We start from the raw sequence: 16,721 nt of genomic DNA, 5'->3' as shown, positions 1-16,721 counted from the left end.
ATAAACTGCTTCAAGTTCCTTCCTAGTGGAACTTTTCATTCTTTCTATATCCAGCTACCTATATATTATGTCCGTCTGTGGCATTTACCAATCAAAGAGCTGATAGCTCTGAAGTGGAAGAAGGTGAATAAAAGGTAACTTGAATTACCATAAAAGCAGCCCCACTTACCCAGGCTGTTCCATTATCGTTAAAATGTATTTTTTTTCTTCAAACAAGAAAAGGTCATAAGTACATGGATTTCCCATCCGTACAATCATTTTCTATGTTCAGTTGACTATGAAAATTAGGTAAAATCTTTAATTTGGCAGTAATTAAGAAGATCATATCAAGAGGAACACATGTGTACTAAGTTTCAAGTTGATTGGATTTCAACTTCATCAAAAACTACCTCGACCATAAACTTTATAACCAGAAGCAGGACGGACGGACAGACTAGAAAACATATTGCCCATAAATGGAGCATAAAAATAGTAAGACTTGTTACATACCTGCCAACTTTTGAAAGTTCCCATATGGGTTTTTACTGCACAACAAAATTAAAGGTTACAATTTTTAGTGATGTATTTTGCAAGATCTGGATTGTCTAGAAAAAGCGTCATATTTGTATGAACTTACATGACTTACATGCCTTTTCCTTAAGTCTGTTTGTATAATTCTAGTTATTTTTAAATCGGTAGAAAAATTATACATGAAGCTAGCAGAAGCTAGACTATTAGCCTAGTTGCACATATTGTATGTTGACTTCTAACCAGTTATAAACAAATTTAATATATAAACTTCAATTTAATCCTTGAAAGGAGGTCTAAATTAATAAAATAATTTATAAATTTTAATTTTTTTATTTGTCCAAAATCATTTAAATTCATTTAATCAACATCCTTTTATGATTATTAGATTAAAATATTAATCATTTATAGTCTTTTTACCATTTACATTTTTAAAAGCAAAATAACTGAAAACAGGATAAAACAAAGGGAAGTAACAAAAAAGTATTTCAATATTCCCAATACACATCGTTTTGATAACACAACGGCAGTTAGCCGGAGGTAAACATCGTTGATTACCAGTATGTTTGACACCCAAGCTGTCAAGTGAAGCCATATAATTATACATCTTCTTTGATGTTCAGGTAAAATTTAACACAGGTGTCAATTACACCCGTACAGTAGTAAGAAATGATCAAATATGGCGTCTGAAAAATTTCATACACGGGAGTTTTTTCTCCTAAACGGAGATGTATGTTACGAAGGGCATCTAATTCACATGACAAAGGAAACCCATGAATAAAGATAACACTTTATATATCCTTTTTATTTATATAAAAATAAAATCTTCTTGTCTGCAGGATTGCAAATTCGTAACTTCAAGGGCGAACTTGTAAACAGGGCGAGTTGTACCGATACCAAATTCACGCATGCGTAATACAAATATCTACAGTTAAAACATTCTGTTACAAGTAAACAAATTACGTTCATGTGGATGAGATAAAAGGGTCATATTTACGATAGTGATTGTTTTACAATCATAATTTACAAATTAATTCAGATGCCCAATCATGTGTAAAAATCGGTGTCAGGAATCTAAGTTGTTTTGAAATTGTAATACACGAAATGAATGCGGCATACGGAGACTCAAAGCCAATGGTCGGCCCCTTAAGTCTTCAGAAGACTTGACGTCTTCTTCCACTAAAAAACAACCATAGTTGTTACAACAGCCATGTAAAAATAACTGTTTGAAAGCATGGCCATCTAATATGCACCTGCAAAGTGGAAAGGGATTAATATAAGTTGCAAAACTTGTTACCAAATCCACTATAAATAAATATGTTTAAACTAAATATGCCCATACAAGCTATATAAAAAAAGAAGCTAACAGTGAACAAAACTTAATTTTGCCAGTAGTCCTACCTCAAGAATCAGACTTTGTTATGGAAGGTCGTTTTGATCCCAACACTAATAAATTCGAAACGATCTTTATTCAATGTACCAATATATTAATATTTATTTGATTCACGGTCAATGTAAAGCTAGAGTTTCTACTGGTAAAGTCATCCCTTTCAAAAGAGCTTAACAAAGCCATCATGAATCGGTTGACCATTATCAATGTGTCGCAGCTAGAGATGACCACAGGTATGTTTGGAACACTTTTAAGAATTGTGGGTCATTAGAATTCTACTACTTTGAACTTTATTTGGCATTCAACTTTTTGGATTCTAGCATCTCTGACAGTCTTTTTAAAAAATAGTCTGATATGGAAGATTATCAGTCTGGTATTTTTGACAGTTTTATTCCAACTGTTGTAAGCACAATTCCTCTAACCTTTGAGTGTGAAGGTTAGGTAATATCTTAGGTTAGCATGCTTGCAAGGCCGCTAGCTGCTGATCCGTAGCTCTTAGGTCCTTATGTTTTTTTCAACTAATTGCGAACCATACTAGGAATACTATCCTCCTTCAAGAGTAGACTAGTCCAACAGATAACCAATCAATCTAACTGTAAGACTTCTCCGAAAGGAGGGTAGTATATCTAACCTAATGATTTTACCTTTCAGCTAGCAAGCAAGCTAGCTAAAAATATTACCTTTGCCTACACACTAAAGTCGTTTTGCTGTAAAACCATACTAAATATTACACATATGTACTTTCAAGGTACTGCAATATATCATATCTAGAGTTTGACATTGCACAAGGTCATGTTTTTCTCTTGACTGTTAAAGACATCTTTACACCAAATCAATTGAATGATGGATGTGTACTGGTTGAAATTTTAGTCTTATGTACATGTACATGATTTTTCATAAGTTGTAATTAGCTTTGAACTAGCTGTCAGTAACTGGAATAGCTCCCACATAGGTACTCATGATCAGTGTCTTTTGTTTTTGCGATGTATATTTTTCATGTTAAGCTTTTAAAGGCATTAATCCAGTGTTGGTATTTATCATTGTCAAAGGCCATACAGTTGCCTACATCCTCTTCATTTGAAGTTCAGTGGATAGTTAGTTGTCTCATTGGCAATAAAACCACATCTTATTTTTATAATAAAAGTTGCATCAAATCAATCAGTAGAGCATTTCAATCTTAAAAAAGTACAAATGTTCAGTACAATTACACCAATGTGGAAAGATACACCTATCAAGTTTGTTCTTCTATGTTCAATAATCATGATAATGCAAAGAGTTCCCTGGTGTGAATAATGGACATGTAATATGTTGGGTAAAATTCAAACTAGATTCATCCCCCGAAAGTCACAATTTATGGAGAAAATTAAAATAAACAATGAGGGTTTTCTAAGATTTATTCAGACTTTACAGTCCTATCTGTAGAACCACTTCACCATTTCTTGTTTGTCTGTGGTTACCTTAAAGTAAAAAAATACAGACATGTTATTACATGATAAACCCCGAAAATGGTTTTGTTTTGGTGTATATTTTAAGATTTTTGTTATATTCATGATATTTACATGTAGCTATCTAACTAATACATATAATGGATGAGGAGTTGTGTTTTGAAATCATCATATAGTCTTCAAATTAATAATGGCTTTACAAATTATAGCAATTTTTTTTAACCCATGAGGAATTTTAAATGATACATTTTGAACAAATATACATGAACCAAGGCTCCATGTTGAAGACCGTACTTTGACCTATAATGGTTTACTTTTACAAATTGTGACTTGCATGGAGAGTTGTCTCATTGGCACTCATACCACATCTTTTTATATCTATCTTTTTTTATTGAAAGGATAATATTCTATAATAAACAGCCTTATAAAATATTTCTGTGTACAAATAAATTTTGCCATGTTATGCTACATTACAAGTGTATATTCTTCACTATATGATTTTATAAATTGCAACAAAAGTATAAAACTTCGATTTTTGGTTCCATTTTAAGACATTACTTTCATTTTGGTTTGAAAAATAGAGGAAATACCACTTCAGCATATCTTTTACTGATTTATGATTACTTTAGAATAATACTATCAAACAATTACAAAAAAGTTTGACTGCTGTCCCATACCTTAATCTTCTGGCTTCTCTCTCAGATTCTAACAGTGTCAGGATATCTCCTTCTCTTACTGGACCTTTAACATTTCTGATGATGGATCTGTTACTATCATCTAAAAATTCTACACGGACCTGTAATGAAAATTAAATGATGCAAGGCTTGGAAAAACTTTAATATAATAGAGTATCTTATATCACTATATTAAAAATAATTGTTCCTTGTCCTAAGAATTTGTTTAATTATGTTTTCAACTGCAGCTCAAAATCTAAATGTTAAATACATGTACATGTGCATGCAAGTGTTTAAATATATCTTACCTTATGAAGAAAAAAAGTTACATTTAAAATTTTCTGACAATATTAAACTTGTTAACTAAACAAGCATCTTTACAGAAACAAAATAATTGACCCTGGGAAGATGATAGTCTCATTTTGAGTAAAACCCATTTACAATCTTAATGTTCACAAAAAAAAAAAATACCTGAGTACACTGTCCTTGTGATCCTGTTCTGCCCAAAATTTTGGTGACCTGGAAAATAGGAATAAAATATTTATTATGTAATACATTGCAGTGTTCTCCCCAGGCCGTCTTAGTGTCGCGGCACTGTGACGCTATATTTTATTTCCGTGATGCTATAATAATTTCCACAACGCTATAATTATTTTGAGGATGCTATTTTTCATTGTATCTATTGTAAAACCATGTCGATATTTTGAACTTTCATCTAATTCCTGCTTGTGATTATAAAAATTATATCACCTTAAATTGTAATCCCTTTAAATGGGATAATAGAGGCAATTCAGAGTGATTAAATAGGTGTTAATTGCCCTTTGGGTAATAACTGTTTGGATACAAATACCCCATGCTGTCACTTGTGACATCACTGACATGACTTATACCACATGTTCAAATCGCAAATTCAACATGCAGAAAAAGTAATTAGAATCATTAAACAATTCGAAATCTATGTTTGCATAATGAAAATTCAAAGATACAAACGAATTATCCTTAGGCCTAAAAAAAAAGATATGTGTTTCCGGTAACATCATTTTGAAAAAAAGGGTCGGTAGGTCGGAATTCTTTTTTTTTTTTTTTTTTTTTTTTTGACATCGTAAATGAAATCCGGAAAATTATCATGGTTTTTCCAAGTCCGGATCCGTAATTAGTTTCAAAAACCGGAAGTGTGCCATTTGCAATGTTTTTGAAGCACCTGCTGTGCAAATTTCTTGGATTTTAACCTATTTGGAATACCTTTTGACATTAATAAAATGTTTTACTGGCTTTCTATGCAAGTAGAAGCAAGAGAGAAAAAATATTATGTCATCTATCAGAAGCCTGTGTCAAAAACGGGGTCGGTTGATACAATTTTTTTTTTTTTTTTTGAAGATCAAATAAAAAAGTTAGGGTCGGGGCTAAAAAAACAGGGTCGGTCGGGTTACCGGAAACATCGATCTTTTTTTTCTCGGCCTTAAGAAAAAAGGTTTGGTCGTATTTTTTAACTACTTTCAAAAAATTACTTTCTTTTCCTTCACGTATAATAATATTTACTTGTCAATCGAGAGTGTATATAAAACATTTTAGTTTTGAGCTAAATAATTTTGATACTGCTTTAGAAACTGATCATAATTGGCCTAGTTGATGTGTCATCCTTTTGACACATTACAAGCACCATATGATATGTATTCTCAATCTCTTGTCAAACATTGTTAATTTTCGTAAATTTTCCTACGGCCGACATTGAAATATTTGGGTAAACTACAGATCGGAACCGGGCTAGATACGTTAAAAATCCTCATTTTCTGATAATAACTACAAATGCACAAATTAAATGGCACAGTAGAGTAAGACAAAAAAAAAACAATCTCTAAAAGAAAATTGCTTGATCTTCTTACTAAATTTATTCTTTTTGAAATTGCATTGTTAATATATACGGATTAAAGAAACTTAACTTTTGTTATAAATATATATCATTTTGATATAAAGAACTAACTGGAACTAATTCATTAAGTACCATGAAACAATGAATTTCATAGACTGTTAAGACATAACAAAGAAAAAAATGAAATTTTATTGCTATGATACTTTCTCTTCCCATTTTATACACAATTCATTCATTCTTGAGTTGGGTATGTACTAGGGTAACTGGAACCACACATATATTTATATTTGGCCCAATAGGAAAAAAATAATTCTGTAACTTTAAATGAATATAGAAAACATAATTAAATTGAAACAATTGTTATCATGGGTATAGTTTAATTGTATTCTCAGTTGTGAATTAAAACAACACAAACATATAACATATTAAAGAAAATAGAGCATTGCTGCGACGCGACAAATGACTGGAAAAAATACAGGTTTTTTTACGCCAAATGTGATGCTATCCAAAATTTCTGGGGAGAACACTGCATTGTAAGTTTAACACTTTTCAACCCCTAGTAAAAAGTAACATAAAGAACAGAAGCTTTGGCCATTTCAGCAAATTGTTTATTTTCCCTCTAGAATATTCTTACTTCAATTTAGTCTCCTACTGTCTCTTTTCTATTATTTTCTGTATTTCTGATAAATAAAGCACTAATTTATTTACTAAATTTTTGTCTGCAAATTGTCAAAAAGTCTTAAAAGGACCAAAATAGCCAAGGTTCTGCAGCTAGTCTGTGTCATACATGTATTCAAAAGATTGGTTGTTACTAATTTATCAAAGACCATCTTGTTCACATTAAATTGTGTACATGAAGTGTGCCTCCAGTGATTACAGACGTAAAATACTGACAAGGATAAAACTTAATGCCCCCTCCACCATGGCGGGAGCATAAAATAATATCTGCTTGTTGATATCACTTATATGGTAGTTTCCAAACAAAAGACCCTCATGGTCTCATAGACTTCTTTTGAAATTCATTGCATTTCCTTCATAAACTTTGGTTGTAGTGAACATCATTCATGCATCTAGGGGTTACTTCAATAAAAGTATTTCTCACCATTATGGTGTCGAAATAGCGAAAAATATGATACTGTATTGCACAAATTATTGATTTATTATTTTTCTGCAAATTAAAGTTCTTATATTTAAAAATTCAGCACTACTGTCATTAGAGAATTTTGATAATAAATTGCCTAAGGCTAAGGAACAATATTGATTTCTAGTTTATCCTGAATTTTCAAAACAAAAATGCTTGATGAATTTTAACAGTCCCATAACAGTTCATAGTGGTGAATAAGTAAGAAAGTATGGCTATAAAAGGTGGGGAATAGTTCCAATACACACCCCCCCCCCCTTTTCTCGACAGTCGCTGTCAATATAACAGTACAATTAGGAAGATTTATGAAGGAATTAGGGCACTTTGACCTCGAGCTTTGAGACAAGGGGAAAGAAAATTTTACTCAAATTGTGCCAAACAAAGCCCATTTTTAACTGATGTTCTATAGAAGCTAGACTTAAAATTCGCGCGATTGACCAAAAAAGGCAAATAAATTTACGCAATGGAAATTTTAGTAAATGTTCAAAATTAGTGTTTTATTTTTTATCAGAAAATTTAAATGATACTTTCTTTTAATGCCTGCTTATATACGGAATCCTTGAGGCAGATCATTTAAAATGGGTTATATCATAATTTACAGGGGCGATAGTAAAGGACAACTCTGCATAAATAATTTGGCCATTGACTCGTTGTCATGTTAGAGTTGGAAAAAAAATAAGTATATCTGTACATCATATCTTAAAACGTAAAAGGGGTTCCATGTAAAGGTTTTAAGTGAAAATTAAACACTGTGAATAGCATTTATGAACTAACTTTAGCAAGTTTTACTGGCTGGAGTTTATCCATGCTGGTGAATTTTACAAGGCCGGAAGTGAAAAGAAAGTAGGCACGTGCTTCCGGTGTAGATAAATTTGGTATTTCTTTGGAACAAACCCCAATATCCGGAAAACAACAGCTTCTTTGCTCGACAAAAATGCATATGTACTTCGCTGCATAATTTTACAAAACCATGTAAAGATTTGCAACAAAGCAATAAATTGTAAATAACAGCAATATGCAGCGATGAATGACTAATTTATTTAATGATGGAATTAAAACAAAAGCATGAAAACAAATAGCAACTGTATCTTAATGTCAGTTTGTCTGCATTTTGTGGTTTGCTTTTTTTTGGTTAAAGATGCTAACAAATTGCTATGATATGCTGCGCTTGTTACCAATATGTATGCTTTGCATATCTTATTTATCATTTTCAAACTGCTGAAATTTTAGAAATATTATATATATACTTCAGTGTTCATATCCGGCACATTATTATTTTTCAGTGTTAGTGGCTAATCTATGCAGTCTCTGTTGTAAATATCTAACCTTAGTATGTTCGGTTTTATGATTGTATAAATTTCGATATTGTTTTAGTTAACTTGAATCAGATTCAAAATGGATCGATATGATTCATTTTACATCATAATCATACTGATAAAGGATATCTGTTTTTCTAATTTTTCCATGTTTGAAATACAGAACTTCTCAAAAAATTTAGAAAATTTTACCCCCGCCCGGCCCAATTTGAAGTGCCGAAAAATCTAATATCCCCCATATTCTTTCCCAAATATTTCCAATGCGCGATCCCTTCCGTCCTTTAAGTTACAAATGACCAATCCATATTGTTAAATAGCACAAGAATATACAGTAAAATCAAACAGATTTTAAAAAAAAATAGTCTGAGTTAGGCCCCCTTTTCCGTTTAACATCAATTTTAAACTTTCCTATTGCAATAGTATCAAAGCATTTGGTTTTCCTGCCGTTTACACGGGTGCTCCCAATTCCGAACTATAAGACCGTCAATCAGTGAAAGAATTAGTCCTACGTTGTTTCATTCAAAAATGGCCAACGTAGATATACATATCGCCGAATCAAACCTTGAAGGAATAAATCTTTCTATTTTTGTTTAAATCGCCCTGATTCTGGAATAGGGTTCTTTGAAACTGATAATATCAAAATGCTTGATTTCTTGATTGACAACATATTTGTTACGTTTGGAGAACAAACGTAAAATCACCAAAAAAAAAAACCCGACCTCCAAGACAAATTCTTTACGGGAAAAAGTCCCTTTACAAATGCCAATATCAAAAGCTCAATCACATCAAACGGCTGGAAAACAACTGTTATAATCTTAACTTGGTACATGCATGTCCTTATGTAGATAACCTGGTTTTATAGCTTGCTAAACCTTTCACTTGTATGACAGTCGTCAACTGATCTGCTCTTCTGATCGACTAAGCCAGTAAACGTGTCCCTTTATTTCATAGAGGCTGACTTCATACAGGATCGAGCTTCTTAATTAAGACTGCCGCTTATCTTGACTTATATGTTGAAATTGACAATGAGGGTTATTTAATACAGAACTTTACGGCACAAGAGATGTTTCACTTCCATGCAATTGTGGATTTCCATTTTTCATGTATCAACATTCTGATGCAGCGTCTGCATGCACATGGAGTTACTCAGTATATTTATATAACACCTAGTTGATATGATATTTTACATCACGATTTCCATGATAGAGGGTTGATGCATATGTGCTAATAGGAAGCTATAAAGCCAAGAGTTTCAAGTTTTGATGTCAAAATCAGCCCTTCGAACAATTTTCGGATGCCTCACGAGTTGGTTGATTGTTCAATAATACCTTGTCGACAGATCATGACGCATGTTCCAATTGTCGTAACCCCACGAGTTGATTGGTTGTTCCATAATACTTTGTTCACAGATCATGACGCATGTTCCAAGTGTCGTAACCACAATCTTTTCCTGTAATGCATTAGAACTGCCGATTAAACTCATCACCGTGTTTATACATACACGAGCAACAAGATGGGTTATCAGTCATGTTGAGCAGGATCTGCTTACCCTTCTGGAGAACCTGAGATCATCCACGGTATTTGTCGGTTTCATTTTGCTCAGTTTTTAGTTTTGTATTCTGTAGGTTTTTTTTCAGTGTCATGGTATTGTTTTTACGTAGATACATTGAAAACTCCAAACATACCATTATATCTGAAACGATGATAACTTTAAATGGAATAAATGTACAGTAAATAAACCAAACAGGGTGACCAGCAGGATTTTTAAACAGCCGAAAAAGTTATTGTTTGGTAAGAGCGTTGTCCTTTTGTTATAGCTGAACGAATACCCGTTCAATAAACTTTTTGGGCAAAGTAGGCTTTTTCATCACGTCGTCTATTACACGGCCGACACTCGGCTAACCGAGAGATTGGTCGGTTAATCTATATTGAGTATGCGGCTATATCGGCGGTTGGTCTGTTAATCGGGTTGGCTAAAGTCTGTTAATCAGGTGTTATCGAGAAAATCATTGAAAGTTCAGCATGTTTCATTGTATAACTTTCTTAATATATTTTCATCATAAAAAGTATTCATGTCTAACAAAACAATGCAATGTACTGAATTCAGTGCTGTAATTATTATTTTTCTAGCTTCAATGTACGATCTATAAAATGAAAAGGCGGGTTACTCATCAATAAATTTACACACATTTTACACACATAAAATGTACACAAAATAACACATTGGTTAAATTTACTTGCATTCAATATTTTGAACATCGATAAAAGAAAGGCATTATATTTGTTAACAATATTAATATCATTGTGTGAAAAATTTAAACGAAAATCTATATTTTGGTGACATAAATCAATCTTTATTTAAAACCTGGTCTGTTAATGGGTCGGATGTATAAAACCCGGTCTGTTAATTGGTCTGTTAAGAGTTATGAATGGCAATAAAAGTATAATTTTATTGCTATATGGGGTGTTATCGGATCAAATGAGTAGGCTCAAGACGAGCGGCTAAAATATACGAAAACAACACATGAGCAATGAAACATAACATATACGGAAACAACACATGAAATTGAAAATTGATAAAAATGGTTTCAAAAAGTGTAATATTAAAGTGATATTAATTTCATCCAAGAATGATCGCATATATCATGTTGAGCCTGTTTAATTGTCATGAATGGCACAAATTTGTCATCTACATTGGTAACCAGTATATAAATCAGAGATAAACGTCGTAATGTAACTAAACATCAGTAAGTAAAATATATTGGGATGACAAAAATAAATAAAATGTAGAAAAAAAATGACATAACCGAATTTAAAGAATACAGAAATAAACAATACCCCCAATCCGGACCCTCATGGTATACACGAGAATCTGGATGGAAACTCAGAATATAGAATAATATATATAAGGACAGTAGATAGTGATACATTGCTAGAAACGAGAGAAAAATAATACTTGTTTAAGAATACACACATGAAACACCGATAGCTGTTGAAACAGTAACGGATTACGATGTACTTATATTGGTGACAAATTCTAGAAGTTTACATGCGGACAACTATGGTGGCAGGTTAATGCCATTTTGCGTTTTAGCGCTTTAGCGTTATCGCCTTACATATTCTATATGGCGAAAACGCGAAATTGCGAAGTCGAAAACGCGAAACCGATTTCTCGTTTTCGACTTCGCGTTTTCGCGTTTTCGACTTCGCGATTTCGCCTTTTCGCCCTATAGAATATGAAACGCGAAATGAACTTCACCGGCCACCATAGACAACTGTAGTTCTCCTCTGCACTTATGTAGAAAGGAACTAAACGGAATAAAATGAATTGAAACTTAAAATAACCAAATGCAGCTGCATTCGCTCCTTTCCGTTTACTTCTTTAGAGTGATTTGTTAACAACATATGATTAAGTAATAGAAGAAAAGAACCAATTGGATGATGCTGACCAATTAGGGTTTAACGTCCAGTGACAAATATCATGTTCATATGTGAACGAGAACACGTTATATGTACCCTGTGTTGTATTAGAAAGACACTTTCAGTCGGAATTGAGAACGTGCTACTTCGAACAGACACAAACATTAAGGCTGATTGAAAACGTCAATAAAAAATGCATGCATATGCCAGAGACCAATCCATATCACGCTATATTGAAGATACACACCCTTCAATAAGATGCAAAGAAAGTCAAAATAAAAATGCTCTTTCTGGGATACTGTGGCACCGTATTGTCATTTTTGTTTACTCAGGAACATCTCATTCTTAATTTTTTCAAGGGGAAAATATAAAGGTAGCAAAATTATTGTCGTGGCTAAATAACTCTTAACTGACACAATTTCAATTGTCCAACCCATTAACAGACTTTATTCCCATAATTTTCACTAAAACGTGGTATTATTCACGTTATTTTCAATAATGAAATATTTACTCATGTCAATTTATTTTTTAGAACCACAGTACTATTTTTTGCCCTTTAAATGATATCTAAATTTGTTTGTTTCGCCTTTTATTAAAAAAAATGCTATGCGTATAAGCATAAATACTACATACTTGCGCGACGCCTTTTAGTTTTACTGAAAACTGCGCAGACTAAGAAATGTTTTTACAAGTGCAAAATGTTCTATGATAGATATCATTTTGTCAGACACTTTTCTTTGTTTGATTTGGTTCTTATAACATGCCAACAATCTGTATATTTAACAGTTTAACATTAAATTAAGCGTTTTACTCTTAACAGATGTATAACCAACCCGATTAACAGACCAATCGCCCATATAGCCGCATACTCAATATGGATTAACCGACCAATCTCTCGGTTAGCCGAGTGTCGGCCGTGTATTAGCTTTTACAAAAATCTTCTCCTCTAAAACTGTACTAGGCCAAATCATTGTTTTCCTTTTCATTCAGAAACCGATTAATTTAATTGTTTTGTTTGGTAGTCGTTCAGTTGCAAGTATTTCATGCATTTTCTAGACGAGAAATATAATACTTAGGTTATTCTGTTGCGGATCCAGAAATGTTCAAAAGAAGTGGACATTGGCTGCCATAAACTTGAGTTGTTCCAGGAAATAAATACTAGTATATGAATTATTCTGTATAGATTCAAAGCAAGTTGTAATGAAATCTAGATTATATATGTGTCCGTTTAGGACAATTTCGGTGGTTATTTCGTATTTAAGACTTCGATTGGTACGTGTGCTGTTAAAAAACACGTACTTTATAGAATTACAATGCATGTTTGTTTCTAATTACAATTGTCCGTATATAGGCTACCTTTTTATGCTTGATTTGAGATCAAAAGTTGATTGTTTAACAAGGCTGCGGTCAAATAGAATTTCGTGAGTAGTTTTAGTGTCGAGAGTGTGTCTTGTTTTGTGGGTTCTCATTGGTTTGAAATTTTGTGACCCTAACTTTTGGCCAGTGGAAAACTTCCCGCCGAAGTGTTTCAAATAGCAGATACTTTGATTTCAGACTAACAAGTTGGACATAATTTACAGAAGCAAAATATTTAATAATCTTTGATGTGAAAAGATTTGAAGCTTTTGTAGTAGCCACACATACATGAGGTAAATGTTACTTAGATATTTTCCAAGAATTAAAATTATACGACTTTTTAACTCATAAATTTTGGATATGACACAAAAGACCATCTGACATAGAATTTTTGATGAAGTTAAAATTATATATGCTTTCAAGATGGAAAGAAAAAAAAAGACTTCATGGCTGATGTATTTCTGAATTATATTAACATCATATTTATCTTTATCTATTTAACATTTTATTTGTATTTCAAATTTCAAAAGCATCAACTGATGGCTCGTGTTCATTGACCCCCTTTATTGTTTTTAGACGACGGAACAAATTGAAATTAATAAAAGATACAAGGCTTGCACTGGTTATTAAGAAACCAACTAAGAGTTTGGTTTGATACAGTCAAATATATTTTTCAATAACAAATATTATATCTCATATTAATTTGCAAATATATATAACACATTATTTTGCTTAATTATCGATAGAGGGTCAGTGGCGGATCCAGGGGGGGGTCCGGGGGTTGGAACCCCCCTTCTTTTTGGCCGATCAATGCATTTGAATGGGAGCATATAGTTGGAACCCCCCTTTTACTCTGGGTTGGGACCCCCCTTTTTAAAATGGCTGGATCCGCGCCTGAGGGTAGTGAAGAACCAGGTTCGACTGGCCGTTTTTATTCAGTTTTTACACCACCACGAGCCTTTTCTAAACCCCAGTGTTGTCTATTGTTTATAAAAGTATCTCCTTTATTGGACAATCAATTCTATTTACTTGATCATGAATATTCGTGAAATATTTGAACTGAAAGTCGTGAAAGCCGAAAAATGTCAAATCGAACGAACTTTTGTCAGTGGTCAAGGTCAATTTAAGCGGAAGCACCTCCTAGCGCATCTTTTTCAGTTTCAGAAAACCATCAACATCATTTTAAAGTTGAATCGAATTCACGATTTCAGAAATATCTTGAGTTTCGTCATTATATTTATAGCTGTTGGCTTTTTTTAAGAGAAGCTGCATAAGCTGTTTAGGTTGATTTAATCATTTAGCAAATATATGACCTCATTTTGGGAGCAACCATTTCAAAGGCAAAGTGGGAAAAAAGGGGTGGGGTATTTGAGTTTTAGAGTAGGAATTAACTTTTTTTTAGGTTTTAGGATTTGCATACTTCACTCTGGGTACAGACAAACCTGGATAAGTTTTAAAGCATGACTGGACATAGATGTATGACATTTTTTTTTGTTTTTTATTTCATTCCTGCAAATTTTCTAAGGAACTTAATATTGAATTCAGTGGCAAAAACCCTTATATTTGTTTTCTTTCATCATGTTTTTAAATCAGGGCCCCTTTTTTGTCCCAAGATTCCAGATAAGATATTAAACATCATTCAATCAATCAAGATATCACAAACCATATAAATTCAATAAATGATACACACAATGGCTTTGTAATGATATTACATTAGAAAGAGAAAATTCACACACAGCTAACAACTATATATCTGTATTATATCCTATTTTGTAGGAACTTGCTATAACTGTTTAATTTACAAGGAATCTAAATAAACAGAATGACTACATAGCGACAAGACAGCAAGTCATAAAAGAAAAAAGTTTGGTTGCTGGGATGGTAAGTTAATGATATTACATATAGCGATTACATTGTATTTACTTAAGCAAGGAAGAAATATATTATCATTACAAATCTGAGTTATCTCCCATATTTAAAGTATACATAAAAATAGAGTTTAATACATCTTTCATCATAACTTAATCAAACGTATAAGAAGGGAAACAAGAAAGACGGTTTTACAGAAATAATATTATGTATGTAATAAATGATAAAAATTGCTACCAAACATTTGTAAAACTTAATTATAAACTAAAATTTGAAACTTAATTTTATAACATTATCCCCCTTTAATTAGCAAAAAAAGTTATAAAAGAAGAAATATGTACTTCATATGATACTGTAACCTGAAATTGAGTTGTGATATAATAAAGGGAAACAGTAATGTAAAATACAAAAACATATTTTTTTATTTTTTATTTTAACCCACACATGATGATGTGACACATGATATGCTTGTTCCAAATCCTTAAAATATGTAAATACATTGTACCGTAGTTATATTTTCTTAAATCTTATTGTGTTTTTTTGTCGTTGTCATGTCTGTGAAATTGGTGGTAATGGAAGATCTAGGATAATCTCTGGATTTCTCAACTTCAAAAATATTATAGCCTGAAGAAATCTGTAGTTTAATATTCCTGAAGAAATCTGTAGTTTAATATTCCTGAAGAAATCTGTAGTTTAATATTCCTGAAGAAAGTATGTTGATGGCCAGATATGTTTTGAGTTTTTTCTGTAATTTTATAAATTTTGTTTTCAGGAATAAAGCATCCATGATACAAGCATTTTCTGCTTCCCCATAGACGGATGCTACAGAGCTAATTGTACATCAGAATGTTAATATGACATCAATTCAAAATTTCTTTTTCATTTGTTTCTGAAAGTTGACATTGTATTGCATTCTCAACCTTTAGATAGGTACAAGAAATTCAAACACATTTATTAAAAGTGATGCTTAAAAGTTGATTTTAAAATTTATAATATAAGAGCAAAACACCATAATAATAGAAAGTTCAACATAGCAGACTTGCTTGTCAGTGTTTACAATCTGTTTCAAAGCAAAATGGATAGTAACCTTTGGTTGGCAAGACATAAAGCATGAGCATGGCGCGGACTAACATAGCAGCAGCACCATCTAACATACCCAAAAGCATGCATTTAGCACAGTATATAACTTAAATGCTATGCTGACTTACTGATCCTATGGTGGTTTTACTCTTTCAATTTCTGGTAAATTTTATTTAATTGAAAAAAAATGATGAATCGGTAGTTTTCTAATGTGCCTCAGTGAAGAGCCAGTGGAAGCCAAAGATTCTTGCAGAGGTTGAGAATTTGTAAGTTTATATACTATATCAGGTTATGTTTAGTCTCAGATTTTATTACTGGATTGGACCTCAAATTGGATACTGTGGAATCATTATTATTTGTTTAATACTGATCCTCATGGATTTCGTAGGAACAGGTGAACCACAAAATTAAATGTTCAACAAATTCCAAATTTTTAATAGGCTTGTATGCATACTTTGGTAAATCCATCAAATTAAATATTCACAAACATGTAAGTTTTCCTCAATCCACGAAAAATTGGTACCCATGAAAATACTTGAATCTACAGTAGTTACATCTTTTTTAATTAAATACAGCATTTATTTTTATTTTTATGTTGCCAAACAATGTATTGCAAATTTTAATGTCTACTGGAAATTAGCAAAAATTAAAAA

General features: G+C 32.2%; 1 protein-coding gene and 1 long non-coding RNA gene across 2 annotated transcripts in view; one reads left to right on the top strand and one right to left on the bottom strand.

Annotated features, from left to right (window-relative positions):
- Window positions 1-4,485: 4,485 nt before the first annotated feature.
- On the bottom strand, window positions 4,486-7,849 carry LOC139481098 (uncharacterized). The gene is made up of 2 exons (XR_011654561.1): window positions 7,802-7,849; window positions 4,486-4,535 (listed from the first exon to the last, which is right to left on the bottom strand). It is a non-coding gene; the product is annotated as an uncharacterized lncRNA (long non-coding RNA).
- A 5,448-nt stretch (window positions 7,850-13,297) lies between these two features.
- LOC139530003 (protein FAM32A-like) overlaps window positions 13,298-16,721 on the top strand; it is a 56,247-nt gene continuing 52,823 nt past the window's right edge. Inside the window, exon 1 of the mRNA XM_071326031.1 lies at window positions 13,298-13,412. Within this exon, the coding sequence (XP_071182132.1) occupies window positions 13,408-13,412 (5 nt within the window). The 5' untranslated portion in view covers window positions 13,298-13,407. The remainder of the gene's footprint in view (window positions 13,413-16,721) is intronic.

Source organism: Mytilus edulis, chromosome 1, assembly GCF_963676685.1.
Source record: "Mytilus edulis chromosome 1, xbMytEdul2.2, whole genome shotgun sequence".
NCBI lineage: Eukaryota > Metazoa > Mollusca > Bivalvia > Mytilida > Mytilidae > Mytilus > Mytilus edulis.
Note: the sequence above shows the minus strand (reverse complement) of the source record. Positions and strands in the feature narration are given on the sequence as shown.